The following is a 19595-nucleotide window of genomic DNA, read 5'->3' as shown; positions in this document are numbered from 1 at the left end:
TCGACTCTGGAGGAAGGCGGTTCACCTGAGGCCGGCAGCCAGCTTCTCCATGGCCACCTTGCGCTCCTCCGCCTTCTGCTGGGAGCGCCGCAGGACGTTCCTCAGCTCCTGGAGGTGGTCCAACGTTCCCACCAGCTCTCCCTTCACTGTCTTCATCTGGCTCTCCAGCATCTGCGTGTGGTGGAGGGAGTTCCTCCTGTAGCGCCTGGTGGAGCGCACCTTCTCCTCCAGGTCCTCCACTGCAGGCGACAGCGGAAGGTACAGTGTGACACCAGAAAAAAACACACACACACACACACACACACACACACACACCAAGATTTAACAGATATGAAGTTACAGACCCATGTTCTCCTGGTAGCTCTTGCTCTCCGGACCGGAATCGGTCTTCTTCTCCATCATGTTCTTGGTTTGCTGCAGCATCTTCTCCATCTTGGCGAGCTCGGCGGCCTTGGTGTCGCTGTCCCGCCGGATCCTCAGCAGCCCTTGCTCCCTCTGAGTCAGCTTGCCTGGGAACTTACTCATTTCCAGTCCTGAAAAATCGACACGTCAACAACCGGTGTGCCAAACCTCCTCTAAAACCCCAGACAGAAGGATGATACTTGGACGGTAAGTTTTCAGCATCTGAACTTGAAGGCTCTGAGCAGTTCGGTCCTCCCTTTCACATGAAACGCTGGTTTGTCTTTCAGTTCAGCTGCTCTGCTGCTGGTATTCGGCTTTTAATAGGCCGTAACCTCAGCACACGCCTGCAGGTCATCTGAACACAGCTTCTCTTAGTACAAAACATTACAATTAGCCAGTCATAAGACTGTTACTGCACAGCCCTGAAGAAACGGGTCATTTTCTCAGTCAGTCAGAGGCTGCAAAGAACAAAGCAGACAGTTTAAAAATAACTCAATGGAAAAAATTAACTGATAAGACTGAAACAAAAGGGTAGGTTCTTTTTAAACAAGAACAAATCATCTATCAGCCATCAGACGTCGGCGTCTTATTCAGGAGTCGGAGCGACAAGGCCCTTATTCTTAAGAGTGGCTACGTATACGACATTTGGGGAAATTATATTTCACTCTTTTACAGAAGAGTTATGTATTCAACACGTTCAAATGGCTCACAACGTTTTATGAACTGTGTGATGCTGTGGGAGCTCTGGAGGATCCAGCTGCACATAGTCTGAAAAAACAAAACAAAAGCCCCTAAAACAAACCATCATCCTAATGAGACAACTACTTCCTGTTGTCCACTTTGTCGTTTCCTCTAGTAGTAACATCCGGCTGTTGATCATGTGGCTCGTGTGGTGCAAAAAAAAGTGTTTCCATTGCAGTTTTGTAAAACACGTTTATTTTGATATGGCTGGAAAACCACAGCTAGCTCAAAATTATTTATACTGAAAAACGTGAGAATTGGCAGGTTTCTATTTAGCGAATTTAGTTTTGGATTTTCTGTTTGCTTAATTCTGTGGTTTCATTATAAAAATCTATGTTCATTTTTATGTTGAGTACAACCGGAGTGAAGTTGATCCCCACACCTTCTTCAAACCAGACAAAATTGGTGTGAAACGTTTGTGCAGCAAATTTTTTTGTTTGTGCCGCTGTCATTTTAAAGATATTAAGAAATGTTTCCAAAGGTCATGAAAGGTCAACCGCACCCACCCACCACCACCTTCTTAAAATCAGACAAAATTGGTGTCAATCAACTCGACTATGTTTGTGCTGGTTTGTGTAACAATTTTTGTTTGTTTGTGTTGCTTTGGCTTTGAAGATATTAATGAAAGTTTAAAGGTATTTCTGATTTCGTAAAAGTGGGGTAGGTTGTTGATGTTTTGACCTTTTATCTTTCATTAATATCTTCAAAGCCAATGTAATTGTCCTGCTGAAATTATACCTGTTTTAATAAATGCCTTTCAAATGTATCCGTGCAAACAGAGATGTCCAAAGTGCGGCCTTCTGAAGGAGAAAATGCCTGCAGGTGTATTCTAATTTATGAACCCTTTCATGCATAGTGGTCACTGCAGTGGACAGCTACCTAAAAGCCATTTTCTTGTGCTTCTTGTGGATTTTTGTTTTATAAATGCACACAGACCACTGAAGTGGACACTAATGCATCATAAAATACATTATCAACTACTGGTCATACGCTGCAAATTCAAGAAATTATTTTTGTTAAATCCAATATGGCGGACAGACAAAAAAGCATCCCAACCGACCCGGTCCCTCCTTCTACTGTAGACTGTAAAAAAATATTGTGACATCAGATAACCCCTAAAGAACAATACTACTGATGTATTTTTCAAATAACAACTTTGTATTTGGAGAAAATTACAATTGATCACCTAAAAAAATTAAATAAAATAAAAAGTTTCTTACAAACTTTTTCTCCTACTTTTTTTTATGCCCTAAGAAAGTCAAAAAAAAAAATGGAAAAAAATCCTGACACAAATGATCCTAATTCATGCATGAAAGGGTTAAATTTGGCTACGTATAGCAAGCGTTTTGAAAGAAAAGTGACCCAGATCTTATTGTTGGAACTGAGAATGAATTTGTTAAATGAAGCCCAAACCAATTTGAATTTTTTTTAATTCAGCAAATGCACAAAATCCTTTATAAGTTTTTGATCAACATCACTTTCCGTAAAATAAATTTTTTTTAAAAAAACTCTGACGTGGCGTAGTGGTTAGCGCGACCCACATTTGGAGGCCTCAAGTCCTCGACGCAGCTGTCATGGGTTCGACTCCCGGACCCGGCGACGTTTACCGCATGTCTTCCCTCCTCTCCTTCTCCCCTTTCCTGTCAGCCTACTTTGTAAAAAGGGACTCTAGAGCCCACAAAAAAAAAAGACCCCCTTGAGGGGTAAGAAAAAAAAAAAACTCTGACTACTTTGACCCAGAGGGTTCGGACACCTCGGGTTTGCAAAGCGTACCTCTTTTTTTGTCAGATTTTCACTAAATTAATAAATACATGGAGAGATTCAAGCCATGTTTTGCCTTGCAGGATTAAAAGCTCTGCAAAATGCTCCGTTTTACACCCCAGCACCGTTACATCAGCAAATAATCAGCACGGCGTAGAATGAGCTTCTTCTGCGTATTTCAAGCTTCTCTACTGGGACACAGACTGCTCCTTTGATTCCAGTTGATCAGAACCTGATTTGATCGTAGTTTTAATCGGCCGGTGCTATTATTATGATTGCTTCGCCACACATCCCTGTTGCCTCCCAGGCTATTTGTGGCTTCTTTCTTCTTCTGCTGTGTGACTCGTTCGTTCTCTACAGCCACCTTTGTCCCAAATGCTGATCACATGCAAAGAATAATGACGGTGGGGGAAAAAAAGACCAAAACAAAAATCAGATCGTTTTGAAATGGAGTGATTTTGAAACGGGGGTAAGAGAGGAGTTTATTTTCTGAACAGATTTGATATGATGCAGTATTGTGGAAGAGAACAGCTGAAACTGAAGGAAAGAAGAAAAGTGTTTTGTAGAACGTTCCAGCATCCGGTTCTGTTCTCTAAGTCCTTCTGTTTATTACAGGTCTTCATCTGCGAAACGCTCCACAGTGGGAGACCAGAAATATGAGTGGGTCGTTCTTGATGATATTTAACTCTGCAGGCTGACAGAGAAAACATTAGTCATCACATTTACATAAAGTACGCTCAAAGTCATGCTATCGCGCCATCTGGGATGCAGTTTTAAGCCTGGGCTGCGTGTTTTCAGAGACGCTGCACAGTAAAAGTGCTTCACTGTGCGAGATGTGAGAGATTCTCTGAGGGAGACACATCAGGGGATTCTCCATCTGGAAGAAGTGACACGAGTAAACCAGTAGTACCAGTACCAGTAGATTCTACTGGTTTGTACTATACTTCTCCATTGAAATCACTCAAACAGATTAGATCAACATGTTCCAATAATGAGCTAATTCATCTCAGGCCGTTCAGACACTAACAGGCTCCTGCTGAGGCTACAGCCCGCCACCTTGTGGTGGCTGAGGTACACAGCAATTTAAATTCACAGTTCTCTGCAGCAAAGATGGAGCAATTTTAATCCCGTGTGGATCACAGATATTCCACAATGAATTCAAACTTGTGCTGCTGACTCAATTAAAAGGGCAGAATTATGTAAAATTGACTTTTTTGAACTATAAATCATGTTATAATGTTATTCCCTCATCAGAAACAAACCTGTAGTGTTGCCTTGATTCTCTCATGCATGTTTGAGAAATCCTTTAATCTCCCATGGCAGCCACTCAGTTGTACAAATATGCCTGGTGCATATTTCCACATGTGTTATTCATAGTTTTGATGCCTTCAGTGTGAATCTACAATGTCAATAGTCATGAAAATAAAGGAAACTCATTGAGTTAAAAGGTGTGTCCAAACTTTTGGTCTGTACTATATATATATATATATATACATATATATATATATATATATATATATATTGTTTTTATAGCAATTGAACTAATGCTGTGAAACAGAAATCCTCTTACCTAATCAATCAAATTTAGGAGAAGAAGCTGTTGATGTTTTCCAGACAGAGAATTGTACCTCAAGCGTTGGAAATCTTTTTTATATTGTATTAGATTTGATTAAATGATTTAATCACAGCTGACATCAAATCGAACAATACAGCCTGTCATTCTCAGTGTTTCCTCTGCACTGAACCTTTGCTGGTTGCTAGTTCTCTTATGAAACATTTTTCATCTACCCACTCACAGCTTCAGGGTACTCAGCGCTACAGCATCCTGTAAATGCTCTGCAGACTCTAAATCGCTCTCTTATTAAATCCGTTTTTCTTGACAATGACACCAGATTTGTTTAAATCCTTTTTTCTGCTGTCACTGTAAGGAATCCTCCAGCTCTGTTATTCTGCATAAATTCTTTTTCTTTGTGCAATTAACCGCCGTCTCCAATTAGTGAAAACAAATTGCTCTGTTGTGATGAATGATAAGAACAGTGCCGATCAGATAAAGGATTGTATAACACATTTCCAGGTCCAGTGGCTTCAGATGGAGTCTTACTGTACACATAAATGTTGATTTATAAGATACCAAATAAATGATTCCGTTCAACGACTGATTTTTATGGAAAAATGTCAAAATAAAAGATTTTTTAAAGATGGTGTGTTGGTTTCTTTACACATATGGACTACTTTGTGTCGGTCCATCAGAAAAATAATTCCAATAAAATACATTTAAATTTGTGATTGTACCTTAACAAAATAGGGAAATGACTGATCGGTTTCATACTATTTCATTCAAAAAAATAATCAAAGTTCTGTTAAACTAAAAAGTTGACGCTACAGATTTTCTTCTGTCATCGATTGATCAGCTGATTTTTTTTTTTTTAGCACTCTGCCTTGCTCATTCTTTACCTCTGCGGTCAGATGAAGAAGCAGCTGGTGTGACTGAACCAGAACCGGGCTGCGGGTCCAGATGGTGTCAGTTTCAGGGTCCTGAAGAACTGTTACAGACCCGCTCCTGGGGGTTCTGAAGCACCTCTTCTGCCTTAGCCTGACTGGAAAACTATCGGCCTCCTGGCCCACCTGACCTGTCAGCACCTACTGCAGCTTGGCTGTCATGGAGCTGCAGTTGAAGACCTCATCATACAAAGCAGGCAGCACAGTGAGGATCCATGTTCTTTGATTTCTCCAGAACATTTAGTACAATTCGGCCTGATTTGCTTTGTCCGAAACTCCAAAAAGACTCAACTGGAGGCCTCAACAATCGCCTGGATTAAGTGTCATCTGAGATCAAATGGTTCTGTCTAACCAGGCAGCACAGGAGAACCACAGGGAACTGTTCTTTCACCGTTCTTTTTCACTTTGAACGTCCAGAACAAGTCCTAGTCCTACCACCTGTGGAAAATACATAGATGTCTCTGCCATGTCTCTGTGTGTAAGAGTATGGGTTAGTGACCAGGACATCTGGTCTGGAGGACACCAGGAGAACCGTTTCTTGCTTTGTTTTGTTTGCATGTCCATTCATGTGGTGTGGGTCCCACTGTGTTGTGCACATCAGAGCATTATAGGCAGTGTAGGAAAACATTCATAGCACAGGTGGATGTTGATGCGTAAGTTACCTACAGTTCATGATTCAGCACAAATTTAAGGAGGTAGTTCACTTTTTAAAGAATCTTATATCCGTTGGAGGATCTCTAGTTAAAACTCTCCACACAGGAGGTCTTGATGCTCAATTCCGATTTTTCTTTTTGCTGAAATCCGATTTTTTTTTGTATGTTTGGTTCATTCTACCAATTAAATGAAAGTGTTTCAGCACAACTTTCTTCAGTCAAAGTTTACGTCTGGATTTCATGTGTCTGACTTCTTCTGGTGCAGAATTAGAACAAATGTCTCGCATCGATGACATAAAAGTCAGATAAAGTGCGACGAGACCGTTGTGACCGCAGACGCTTTGAAAACTTGAAAACAAGAGGATGCGTATCAGATTTAGCATCATATATGGAAGTGACACAAGTCGATTTTTGGGGGGACGGAAAGAGTTTAAAAAGATCTGAATTTGGCCACTTAGGTTTCTATTAAAAAGTCGGATGTGGGCTGCATTTATCTGCTAGATGAATGTAACCGTAAAGTGTTCACATTGCTGATTTTTTTTGACGGTGTGGCCCTGTGTTTAGATGGTGGCCAAAAAAAGAGGCTCGCCCTGGGCACCATTCATGCAAGGACCGCCACTGCCAAACACTAATAACCAGACCAGAAAGGTCTGATACCTTCTGATATTTGGCAAAAAGTGTCTCACTAAAAATTGTACTTCTCCATTTCATCTAAGTGTCTTGAAAACAATCATATAAATCTGACAGAGATAAAAACCAAACAGCAGCAAACCAGCAGCTTTCTAACAGGTAGCTGTCCTCGCTCTGTAATTGGTCTAAAACGCCCCCCTACAGCCCCCCTTCCTCTACCCCCAGCAGAGATCATGGCCCCACATGAGGGAGCCTGGGCTGCAGTCGGCGGCGCGGCTCAGACTGCCTCCTCCTCGCCGCGTCCCGGCTCGCATCCCCGGCGCTGCTGCCAGGATCGATCATGCTTTATCTCGGGATGTTTTCCTCGGCCGGTCCGCACGATGCCGCCTGACGCGGATGCATGAGTGTGTGGCAAACTGATTGAGACCGCAGCAGATGTGAGATGCTCTTGCCTTCGCCATGGCCAAAGGTCCGTTTCCATGGGGGGTCCTCAGAAAGCCTCTGTATGTCCAGGTAAGATCTCGGGGGACCCCCCCCCCCACCCCCTTACCACACACACACACACACACACACACACCTCTCTCTCTCTGTTCTGATTCCGCTCGCTGCATGAACAGCAGTGCGCGCGCTCAGCCGGGCTGTTAACATGTAGAGAAAAGACATGAGGATGCAGCTGATCGCAGGTTCACGCGTGGCGTGTTCGCCCGTCACATTTTGATTCTGAATCGTTGCGAATCTGCAGAATCATCTGAAGGTTTTGTCCGAATGACTCACTTGATGCTCGGCAGGGATCAGCCGTCTTCCTGAGCCCGCGGTTGCCGTAGCAACCACTTCCATGGTGCAGCTGGTACATCACACGTTCAAACCGGGCGGCTCTGAAGGCAGCAAAAGTTTTAAAATCACAATACAGGTCAAGCTCTTTACACGCATCTGTTGCCAAACCTGGCCGAGAGATGAATATAGTATCGTCCAAGAAATTACATGATTTATGGCGGCAGCATAATCGCACTCTGATTTATTTTATTTTATTTTATTTTTTGGACGCCAAACAGAGGCGTCCAACATGAGTGTTAAACTGCTTGGAAAGCATCTTGTGGACATTCAGAGGAGTTAGCCACTCAAATACAGCATTTAAATCCAACGTAAAAGCTCAGAGAAGGAACCGATATTCAGATTCAGCCTACTGTAACTGGTTTGCTTATTTTCTTTTTTTTGTTTTTTTTCCTGGTTAAATACGTTCAGCTGAAGCCACTTGTTTTTTCCCCTAATTTAGGCAGATTCATCTCACCTCTTATCTGCGGGCACTCACACACGCCCGTATGAAATGCGCGATATATCGCGATATATCGCGATGTATCCCGCTGCTCTTACTGGAGTGAAAATTCTCAATATTCTACCCGCTGTGAGTAACTTCATTGAATGAAGAAAACATAAAAGATGCACAAGATACAGATACACTTACAGTTTCAGTTGAAGTAAGATTTTATTAGAAAAACAAAACCTTTTTATAATTTGGAAGATATTTTGTATTCGTGTTGTTTATTTGCATTTTAAAATATCAGGACATATGCTTGCATTTTTGTCATTTTTAAATATGAAATAAGATGTTCTGATCAGTTTCTCAGTATCTTTGAACCAGCTTTCCTACTATTACTGGAGTATAATTTTGTTACTCTCCTGCTCTATGCTCTTTTCTCTGTGGTCTGTGCAGGTTTTCTAAAAGTGAGACAATTTTTTATTTTTATTTTTTTAAGGGAAGTTAGGTAGATAGAGTTGCAGGTTTTTAAGCTTTGTCCATATTTTGTTTTTCTTTTGAAATCTCTGCCGTTGTCCATTCAAAAGAGTTGAAAGGTCATCGTTTTCACTTTTAGGAACATCTTCATCCATACAAAAAAATGACCCAACATACTGTAAGAACCATGTGCCGATGCAGCCCAGTCAGTAAAATACATAGCATGTGCTTAAAGGACTCATTTGTTGCTCCTGACATGTCTGGGATCAAAGGGTAGGTTAGAGACAAGACTAACTGGAGATACTTTCTGCTCACAGCATTGCCATAATAACTTTTTGAAGGCACTTGGATGATACAAGTTACAGCAATATTTAAATTCCCTATGGCATAAAAAAAGGCATTTTGAATTTTAATTTGTTTGAATTTATTTTGGAGAATTAAAAACTGGTCCATCAGTGATTTTGTTTAAAAATATTACCTCATAAAGCTGCACTGTGCGACTTTTATAAAGATTTTTTTTTATACATATTTGTTTAAACTGTCACTATGTTGTGACAGTTTGGCATGAGACAGACAATCTATAAAAAAAACTGATCTCCTCGGCTATCTAGAAGCAACCAATCAGAGCCTGGAGGCGGGTCTTAGTGCTGTCAATCATACAGAGAGCAAGCTGCAGCTAGCAGAGCCTGTAATGACAGCTAAGGGTAGTTAGCATGGTCACTGATGACGGCAGATAAACGGTTTTTCCTGTAACAGTAAGTTGTTTCTCCACCATTAGTGTGTTTGGCAGCGAGTGAACAAAGTTGAGTGACAGCGCTAAGCCCCTCCTCCTGGCTCTGATTGGTTGTTTTTGACCTGGCGTGGTGCATTTCTTCCATCCATCCATCCATTTTCAGACATCTTTTCCTGGGATTCCAGTAATCTGTGAACTGAAACCATGCTGAACATTTTCATTCAGATCCACCCAAAGCCAGAGTGAAGCATCTTGAGGACATTCAGAGGAGTTAGCCACTCAAATACAGCATTTCAATCCAAAGTAAAAGCTCAGAGAAGGATACCGATATTCAGATTCAGCCTACTGTAACTGGTTTGCTTATTTTCTTCTTTTTTTTTTCATGGTTAAATACGTTCAGCTGAAGCCACTTGTTTTTTCCCTAATTTAGGCAGATTCATCTCACCTCTTGTCTGAGCGCACTCACACAGTCTGCGCGCACTCACACACACACGCGCACGCCCACACACACACGGATGTTAGAGACAAAAAAGTGTCAGGACCAGTTAAAAGAAGGAAGAGAGAGGCGCTCTGCAGGGACCGCTCCGAGCGCCGCTCCGTTTTCTAGGCCACCGCAGCCTTCCAGTGGCAGCTCAGGAGGTGTCGTCCAGGGACCCTCTGAAGGGAAACGATTTCCACCAAAAATACAAAAAAACTGACTGCGACGTTACTCCTGCTCCATCTTTAGATTAAACACTCTGATTTAAATCATACTGTGATTTAGATCGTGTAATTTAACCTTTTCCTCGCAGTAAGGAGATGCTTCAAACGCAGCTTCTGGGAAAGTGGCAGTGTCAAAAAGAAAAACCGAAAACAGATTCTGGTCTGTTTTAGCGTCAGAACATGAGTGAACACACGTCATCATGAAGCTTTTAGAGATTTTGTTTGCCGAATTTGAAACAGGTGAAGGTATTACTAAAATAGTTGAGGATTATTTCAATAATTGATTTCAATAATTGAAAATAAAAACAAAACTAACTGACAAGTAAGTTTTGTTTTATATCACACTATTCAGCATGACATAGGAGTTTGTTTTAAGCCAATAATTCTTTACGATTGTTGAAAAAAATGACTAGTTCCACTGGTTGATTTTTCACTTATGGGAAAAGCGTCTTGTTATAAGTGAAGAAAGTCTTCCTGTAGAACTAGTGCTTTAAAAAAAATCAATATTAAGAAATTAGTGACTTACAGAAGCCCCTGTATCTTATTGAAAAGTTACTTATATGTTAGTTTTGTCTTTTTTCAAGTGTGGTAAGATGTTTGTTCTAGACAAAAATTCTTTGCAGTGAATCTCCTGTGAGCTTTGAGGCCACACATAACTGAAAATATATACATTTAAAGTTACCCATCAAGCCTGGATCTTTGTGGTCAGAGCTGGGGAAGTGTCCAGTCAGCAGGGTTTGTGTTATAAAGAACAGTTTCCCCATCACAGTGTGAGGGAGGAGCAGAGGAAGGCGGTCCTTTCCCAGACGTTTCACCTGGCTCACGCTTCTTGTTGCATAATTTACGACGGTTGTCTAATCTGTCGGTAATATTTGACAAAATGTCTCCTCGAAGCCTCTCTGTCTTTTGTTTCCAAGCCTCCTCTCATCTGCACAGCTGCCCATTAAACAGCAACCTCTGAGGGAAAGCTTTATAATCATACATAATGGATGAATGGTGGGCAAGCTGCTAAAATAAAAAAAAAACAAGCGTTAGGACAGTAATATGTGGCTTGTGATCAGCTTTAATCTCCTCTCTGGCTCAGTAGTTCAGCATCAGGTACAGCATGTCCTCCATTTTTTGCATGCAGTTTATCTGAAGCTTCAGGGCTAGTAAAAAAAAAAATAATAATAAAAAGAAGCTCTCCGACAAGGTGCTGTGCGTTGGTGTGGAGGAGGGAGATCATCCAGATAAAGACAAGCAGCTTTTCTTTTTCTCTCCCTTCACCCATCTCAGCATATGGTCACAGTCAGTCGCTAATTAATAGCTGTCACAGAGGCCACAATCAATATTACCTCATTAGCCATGTTTGTGTAAGTCTGTTCTCTCGCAAAGGGTCAATACAGAATCCCACGGATGGAAATGCATCAGAGAGAGCTGAAATGAAAGCCGCAAAGTATCAATTAGAGGAAGAAGAGCTGTGTGTTTGTTTCCCCCACTGAGGGATATTTCCGTCAGGCTTTTTGCTGCCGATGGTTTCCCACCTACGGAAAAACTGACGCGGGGTTCGGGCAGCGCCCACTCATGTGGCCAGGGCAGTTAAATATCCAGCTGGTGGTCACGGTCAGATTAGTAAGTAAGCCAATCGATACAAAAATAAATAAATAAAAAAGCAGGGGGAGTCTGATGGAGAAGCTTCAAAAACAAAGCGATAACACCAGATTTTTACCTTCATCTAGATCACACCATAAGTTAATAGATGCTTGTTTTCACACCAGCTGCAATAAATGATGGAATTTACTGTTTAATTGGGTAGAACGTGTGGAAAATGAATGTGTATCAATATTACATGAAAGTTGTTGCAATCCCAGGAACCGCTTAAACAACGTATTTGAAAAAAATTATTTAGTTTATTATCAGTTGAAGTGTAATCACCCACGAACAGGAGATGAGAGTCACTGAAGAATACAAAGAAAATTACTTCTGATAACCAAATGGAAATGGAGAATAATGAATAAAGTTGTTATTCAACTGATTATACAGTATGTTGTTGTTTTTTTGCTTTTTTTTTTTTTTTACATATTTGTTAAAACTATCACTATGCATCAGAGTGCAAAGTGTTATGCATGTTATGAGACAAATAATCTGTGAAAAAAAGGCAAGCTCTTCCATCTGATGAAGAGCACCGCTCCTGGTCAGAAACAACCAATCAGAGCTGAGACACGCTACACTACAACAGAGCCTGTCATGAATGCTCATGCCAGTTAGCATAGTGACTGATGGCAACGGTTTTCCTAGTACATTACATTGTTTCGCCACTATTAGTGTTTTAGCAGCACCTATACAAGCATGATTGACAGCACTAAGGCCCTCCTCCTGGCAATGATTGGTTGCTTTTGACCAGGAACGGCGCATTTCTTCAGACGACAGTCTTCTTTCACAGATTATCTGTCTCGTACTTTACCGTCACGGTGACAGTTTTAACTAATATGTAAACAACAGATTTCTGTAGAAAGCCTTGTAAAGTCATAAAATCACCAATTATCAAACAAGCAATAAACATTCGATTTTTAGACTAGATCAAATGCCATCATCAAAATTATCAAGCAAATATACATCAAATGTGTTGATCAATATTCCACTTACTACTAATGAAAAGCAACTCAAACAGGTTGTTTTCTAACCTTGATTTAAAGGAACTCAGTGTTTCGGCAGTTTTGTCGTTTTCTGGAAGTTTGTTCCAGATTAGTGGAGCATAAAAACTGAATGCTGCTTTTCCGTGTTTGATTCTGGTTCTGGTTCTGCTCTGCATCACCAGAACCACAATACCTGAGTGGAAAAGTCTTGGTTGAAGGTACAAAAGACTTGAGATTCTGGAGGAGGTTCTGTTATTAGCCGGATAATGACCCAATAGCCAAAGTCACAAGAAAATGGTTTAGATCAAAGTAATTCATGCCAGAACGGTCCTGTCAAAGACCAGACCGACGGTATATCCAGCTGAATACGCTGCTATGAGTTTCAGTGCCATGACTGTACCAAACCTTTTCCTTAAAACTGGATGATCACAGAAGAGTAGAGTGATTAGACGCCACTTCACAGAGAGAAATTGGATTAGCAAGTGACTTACAGAGACTGCTTGAAAGCAGATTTCTTCATTATCTGTAGTGTTAACAGCAGAAAATGGATGCAGGTTCCATTTGGAAAGAGACTCATATAACAGAATAATTGAATCTGTTGTTCTAGTGTTGAAAATGATCACTTTGTTTTTTTGTTTTTTTTTTTTGCTCTTTCTTCTACTAAACTGTCTAAAATCTTTGAAAGGACAAATAGGAAAATGGAACTTGGCTTAAAAGACAAAAACTGCATATTAGAGAAAGGAGAGCAGAATGAAGAGACGGACGACGTGTCAGATATGAAGTGGAAGTGAAATCTGTGGACTGTAGATGGGGGGGGAGATCCATCACTGTCATGCAGTGACTGCAGGACTTGTCAACAGATGGAGAGGCAGCGTTGATTTCCTCTAATGTTCTCCATTTGGAGGAATGCCGCTGTGGACCCGGCCAGACTGGAGTCAGAAAGAGAACCAAAAGACAAGATAATGACTCTGGAGTGTCCCACATGTAAACACAACTTACAGTGAATTATTAAACATCCACTGGGATGAATACACTCCGATTCAGCTCTTCCAGCCTTCACCCAATCATGTCCTCACACACTTTTATCAACTTGTACCTCTTGTACAAGCAGTCTCTTGAAAAAACATTCATATTCCCTGAACTTGTCCACGTTTTGTCACCTGTTATCAACTTTGGCATAAATGTTAATGAACTGTGTCTCAGTGCAGCTCGGTGAGTGTTTCTATTAATATTAAGCTGTTTGGATACAAAACTCTGCAGATCGTTTTCATCTACTATTTGATTGTTACTGTATTGTGAAATGAATCACTTCCTTTGGAGAACCATAACATGCCTTAAAATCCCAGTTCTGATTTACTCACACATTTGTTCTGTTTGACTTTATGACTCTATTTACAGAAGAACTAACAACATTGACAGGAATCCGAAAGGAAGCAGCAACTCCAAATATTCAGACATGTTCCAAAGGAATAAAAAAAGAAAGTCAGATAATTAAACAAAGTGGAACTGAAGTCAAATTTCTTGTTTGTGTGCAAAAATTTGGCCAGCAAAGATGATTTATGACTGAATCTCTATGTTCTATAATCAATCCATTGTAGGGAAAAAAAAAAAGTTAAACATTTCAACCCCAAAATTATTGAAATCTGTATCAATGATAAGTACATGAATTATATTATTGTACACAGAGTGTAAGGAGATGTTGGTTCAGAAATTTTCTACTGCCATCAAGTGGCTGAGAGGAAAAAAAGACTATATGTTACTGCCATTTTACTTAGAGGTTCTTAGAAGTCAACATTATGATGGAGAAGCAGAGAATATTTTTTATCAATTTAATAAAAATAAATTCTGAACTGTGTGCTCCTGTTTGTTAGGTAAAGTGACAATAAACTCCAAGCCAAAAGAAACTGAAATCTTTACGTTAACATTGAGATTGTGCCGCTTATTTGAAAGCTGCTGCAGATACAGAATTCTGTGTCCTGGTTATGAGTTGTGCACATCTTATAATCTTCAAGCTAATGTCAAAGGTCATTGCTTCTTTGGCCAATAGCATGAATACCACTGACCCTATTGTAAAATGTTTAGATTTAAAACCAGTAACAGGCTTCATAGGAAACAAATGAATAAGTAGTTCATGATTACAACACTGACTTAGGAAAATCAATTAAACAAGCTAATTATAATTTATTGAAATCCATAATGCACTCTTTGAACTAACAATGAAACAGGAAATGGAACTGTGAGATATTTTGTTTTGAACATTAGCAGTCTCAGTTATTTTTCTGTTTTTCTGATCGATCCTCTTTAGTTTCTGTTCAGCTGCTACTTTTTTCTTTGCTTTACTTATTAAGCGGTCAGGAAGACTAACACCTCCATGATCAGTTTTTGCTTCAGCAGGCGATATATATTTAAGGTATTTCGGGCTTCCACATTAGGTAACAAAAACTTCAGATGAACAACAACGTGTATTATATCAGTTATATATATAAAAACGCAATCGACCCTTTTGCATCTACGGTGCGTCACTTCGTCATTCGAGGCGCCATGACGGACGTCGGAAGTGAGGGACGGTGGTGTTGAACAGAGCGACTGGAAATTGTTTTCGGCAGTTTATTCATAGCTTCTACTTGTTAGAGTCAAGCTGATTTGTCTGTGAACTTAATTCAGGGTTGGGGCTCATAGACGGCGGTATTTAGGAAAGCCTGAAATAGCTAGCTTAGAAACTAGCTTAGAAACTATCTTAGAAACCGACCTCCTGATGGCTTTATCAAAACGTTGCCTGATTTCTTACCAATAAGATAAGAAAAAATTCAGCAGGTTTAGGGACATCTGCTGTAGATTTGCGGATGTGTTTGGGATGACTGGCCTGTTGATGACCCAGCTTACACCCAGCCAGCTTTAGCTGTCTGACAGATGGCCTCACATTTCAATGCATTGGTTCATGGTTAGCTCAGTGACTGCAAATGTTCAGTTATTTTATTTTCATCTTTTTAATTTGCTGGGACATTCTGCTCCTTGGAAACCAGTAATAGTTCAAAATATGTTCCCGTTTGTAAATAATCTTTCCCTGTAAGTAGATGTCAATCTATAGATTGTGTTGATATCCTCCTAGTTTGACATTGCGTTAACACGCACCCTGTATGCTCCACCAACGCAAACTGGTAAAATACCGACTGCAGTAGAGGAGTTAATAACACTTGATAACACATGTAATATTCAGTTATAGTTAATAACAGTTAATAATAAGAGTTAACAAGACTTGATAACACATGTAATATTCAGTTACAGTTAATAACAGTTAATAATAAGAGTTAATAACACTTGATAACGCATGTAACCTATCTTCATTTTAAAGATCTGATGAGAATCAAACAGAATTGTTTAGGAAGGCAACGACCAGGCTAAGTGGGAAGAGTAGTTGTCTTGCAATCCAAAAGTTAGTGATTAGGCTCCAGTTTTCCTCCCTACCTCATCCTGATGTGCCTCTGGGTTGCCTGTCAATCGCTGTATGAATGTGCTCTAGTACCAGTAGTAATTATGTAAATTTAACCCATTTAACTAGAATAGATTTTGAAGCTAATAATCAAAGTAACAGCGTTTTAAATCTTTGAAACTTGTCTCCAACAGGCCAGATTCTCCTACCTACACATGAAGTACCTGTTCTTCTCCTGGCTGGCTGTGTTCGTAGGAAGCTGGATCGTGTACGTGCGGTACTCGTCCTATACAGAGCTCTGTCGAGGGCACGACTGCAAAAATTCCATCGTGAGTACTTTCATTCCCTTCATGCACCAATCCAAGCGATCAAACTGACGTGTCTATTAAGATGTGGCTCTATTCGTATTCATCAGTGTGACAAATACAGGAAAGGAGTCATCGATGGCACAGCCTGCAGCAGCCTGTGTGAGAAGGAAACACTTTACCTGGAGAAGTGCTTCACTGCCAAACCTAACAACCAGGTTGGAGGGGAATCGATGCCTTTTTCTGCTGTCTGCTTGTTATATAACCAACTGCTCCATAAGCACCATGTTGTTCTTTTCAGGTTTACTCAGGAAACTGGGGAGATTTACAAGGAGTCATTAAGTGCCAGATGGAGGAGGCACCCCATTATGATCTTGGAGGCGAGATGGAGCCTAGAAAAGAGGCTGCTCCCGTTGCTTTCAACAAACCCACAAAGGGAACCTCAGTGGAAAAGTTCAGAGAGATGATAATCAGCCATCTGAAGGTCAGGAAGGCTTTGTTCAAGTCTAGATTCAAAGCCTGGGTATGTTCTAAAGCTTATTAATTTCTCCACAGGCAAAAGTCGGGGATCAAGCCAATCTCGCAGACCTGGCAACCCAGGTATTGTCCTTTACAGATTCCAATAAAGACGGCCATATCTCGCTGCCAGAGGCTCGCTCCACCTGGGCCCTGCTGCAGCTCAACGAGTTCCTGTTGGCGCTCGTCCTGCAGGAACGAGATCACACACCCAAGCTGCTCGGCTTCTGTGGAGATCTGTACATGATGGAGAAGGTTCCCTACTCTCCCCTGTACGGCATCAGCCTGCCTTGGATCGTTGAGCTGTGGATTCCTGCAGGTCTGCGGCGCAGCATGGAGCAGTGGTTCACCCCCTCGTGGCCCCACAAGGCCAAGATCTCCATTGGCCTGCTAGAACTAGTCGAGGACATTTTCCACGGCACCTATGGAAGCTTCCTCATGTGTGATGTGAGGACTACCACCTTTGGCTACAACGAGCGGTATGACTTTAAGGTCGTCGATGCCCGATACATCATCCCTGAAGCCACCTTCCAGGAAAGATTCAGACAGCAGCGTTGCAACGTAGACGAGGACTGTCTGTATGGGACCGACTGCCTCACTAGCTGCGACCTCACCAAGCATCGCTGCACACCTGAGGTCACCAGGCCAAACTTGGCAAAAGTCTGTGACACCCTTAAGAATTACATCGTAAGAGGAGCACCGTCTGACCTAAGTGATGAGCTTGAGAAACAGCTCTATGCTTGTATGGCACTGAAAGGTTCGGCAGAACAGATGGAGATTGAGCACTCCCTCATTCTGAACAATCTTAAGACTCTACTGTGGAAGAAGATCTCCCATACAAAAGACTCCTAATCAAGACGCCTGGGCATTCTTGCTTCTTTAAAACGGACAATCAGTTTCGTAGTGGAAGCATTCCACTTATATTTAGTATTACCTATATACATGATTTAATTATAAAGCTGTCTGTTCAGTCATTTCAATATCACCTCATGTACTATTTATTCTACAGAGTAAACATCAGACGGTTACCGGTATCAAGTTATATCTCATTACAATAGACTAGTTTAGAAAAAGTGATCTGTTTCAGTAATTCAGTTCAAATAGTTTGATTTACTCTATATAGTTCACTGTGGCAGCATCTCAGACTGGTAACAGGAGTCCAGTTTGAGATGTTTGGGACTTTTTCACATAAAAAATGGGTCTGCTGTGGTCATGAAAGGACAGACACAATTAGCAACAATACTCAGGTAGGTGTTTAAACAATGGCCATGTGGTCTCAAGAGGCACAAAGTATCCCAAGATGTAGTTGCCAAACCATTATACCACCACAACCCTGAACCACTGATGCTTTATGTTGTTACACCAAATTCTGACCCTAGCATATGAACAATGAAGCAAGAATCAGGACTCGTCAGACCAGGCAACGTCTTTCCACTCTGGAGTTGTCTGATTGTGATAGATGTGTTTTTTTTATATGTACTTCTGCTGCTGCATCCATTCTGCTCCAGGGTCTAGTATGTTTCATGATCAGAAACAGTATTCTACATTCTTTGCTTATTACAAGTGCTTATTTGAGCTACTGTTGCCTGTCGATCATCTTGAGCCAGTCTATCCATTCATCGACATCTATGAGGTATTTCCATACACTGCTATTAGCTGTATAAGTTATCATTTTTGGACCATTCTCTGTAAACTCGAGAGACGGTTGCGTATTTCAATCCATGTTTTATTGTTGTCTACAACAAATTCCAACCCCAACATCTTAATCGCCAATTTCTGAAATACTCAAACCAGCCTGTCAGGTACCAACCTCTGTCTGTGCCACAATCAAACTAACCCTTTCTGCAGCTCGGATGGAACATCTCGTCTTCACCATGTCTTGATGCCTAAATGTTTGGAGTTTCTGCTATATGATTAGTTTGGGGGTTTCCAACCCTACTCCTTGAGTTCTACAGCCATTAGATGCATCTGTGCTCCAACACAGCAGAATGAAATGATTGAATTACCACTTCAGTGTGCCATCAAGTTTGGCAAAGGCCTGATAACAAACTATTCATTTGATTCAGGCGAGTTGGAACAGGTTGGATCTAAAACTGGTACAACTGCAAATCTTGAGGAGTAGGGCTGGAGAGCCCTGGATTAGATGATTCAGCAATTCTGTTAATCAATTCAGCCAATGTACTCAATAAAGAGGCCGATGATTATCCTTAAAGCTTTTACTTTTTCATTTTCATGATTATGTTACAGCTAATTAAAATCCAAAAAGTAGTTTCTCAGAATGTTAGATTCCAAAAACAAAAATAACTTTATTACAGTAATATGCACCTGATGAAAAGTATGTACAATATTCACTTAGTTTTTGGGCAGGCTCTGTTTCGCATAAATTTCTGCATCACTGCAACAACGTGGGATGGAGATGATCAGCCTGTTGTTCTGCCAAGGTGTATTTTGGCTTTATTAGTCTTCAGCCCATGTGGCCTTTTATCTTCCTTGCACTCCATCGATTTTCTGTTGAGTCAGGCCGGTTTGTCAGTACTATGATAACATGGCCATTAAAGCAGGTACTTTAGCAGTGTGGGCAGCTGCCAAGTCCAGCTGGAAAATAAAATCAGCATCTCCATTACATTTGTCAACATCAGAAAGCATGAAGTGGTCTAAATTTTTCTGTACTAACCTTAAAAGCTAATGGACCAACACTAGTTGATGACGTAGTACCTCAAATCATTAGTGACTGTGAAAACTTTATACTGGTCTGATAGTTTGGTTTGTGTGCCTTCACTCCCAAGTGAAACACTACTTTGATTTTCATCTTAAAAGAGGACTTTAGACCACTTGACCATTACTCATTTTTCTCCATAGCCCAAGTTGTCGCAGGT

General features: G+C 40.9%; 1 protein-coding gene across 2 annotated transcripts; it reads left to right on the top strand.

Moving 5' to 3' along the window:
- The first annotated feature begins 6899 nt into the window (after nt 1–6899).
- On the top strand, nt 6900–18931 carry dipk1ab (divergent protein kinase domain 1Ab). 2 transcript variants are annotated; one of them, XM_028028158.1, is made up of 5 exons: nt 6900–7199; nt 16093–16227; nt 16314–16421; nt 16505–16687; nt 16759–18931. In XM_028028158.1, exons 1-5 carry the CDS (start codon nt 7146–7148, stop codon nt 17569–17571), a joined length of 1293 nt encoding a protein of 430 aa, XP_027883959.1. In that variant the 5' UTR covers nt 6900–7145; the 3' UTR covers nt 17572–18931. The 2 variants fall into 2 exon arrangements, with proteins under 2 accessions (XP_027883959.1, XP_027883960.1); XM_028028159.1 differs by lacking the exon at nt 6900–7199 and adding an exon at nt 14762–14878.
- The last annotated feature ends 664 nt before the right edge of the window (nt 18932–19595 follow it).

Source organism: Xiphophorus couchianus, chromosome 9 (genome assembly GCF_001444195.1).
Source record: "Xiphophorus couchianus chromosome 9, X_couchianus-1.0, whole genome shotgun sequence".
In the NCBI taxonomy this organism is placed as follows: domain Eukaryota; kingdom Metazoa; phylum Chordata; class Actinopteri; order Cyprinodontiformes; family Poeciliidae; genus Xiphophorus; species Xiphophorus couchianus.
The sequence above is the reverse complement of the archived record's forward strand: the minus strand, read 5'-3'. Positions and strand labels throughout refer to the sequence as shown.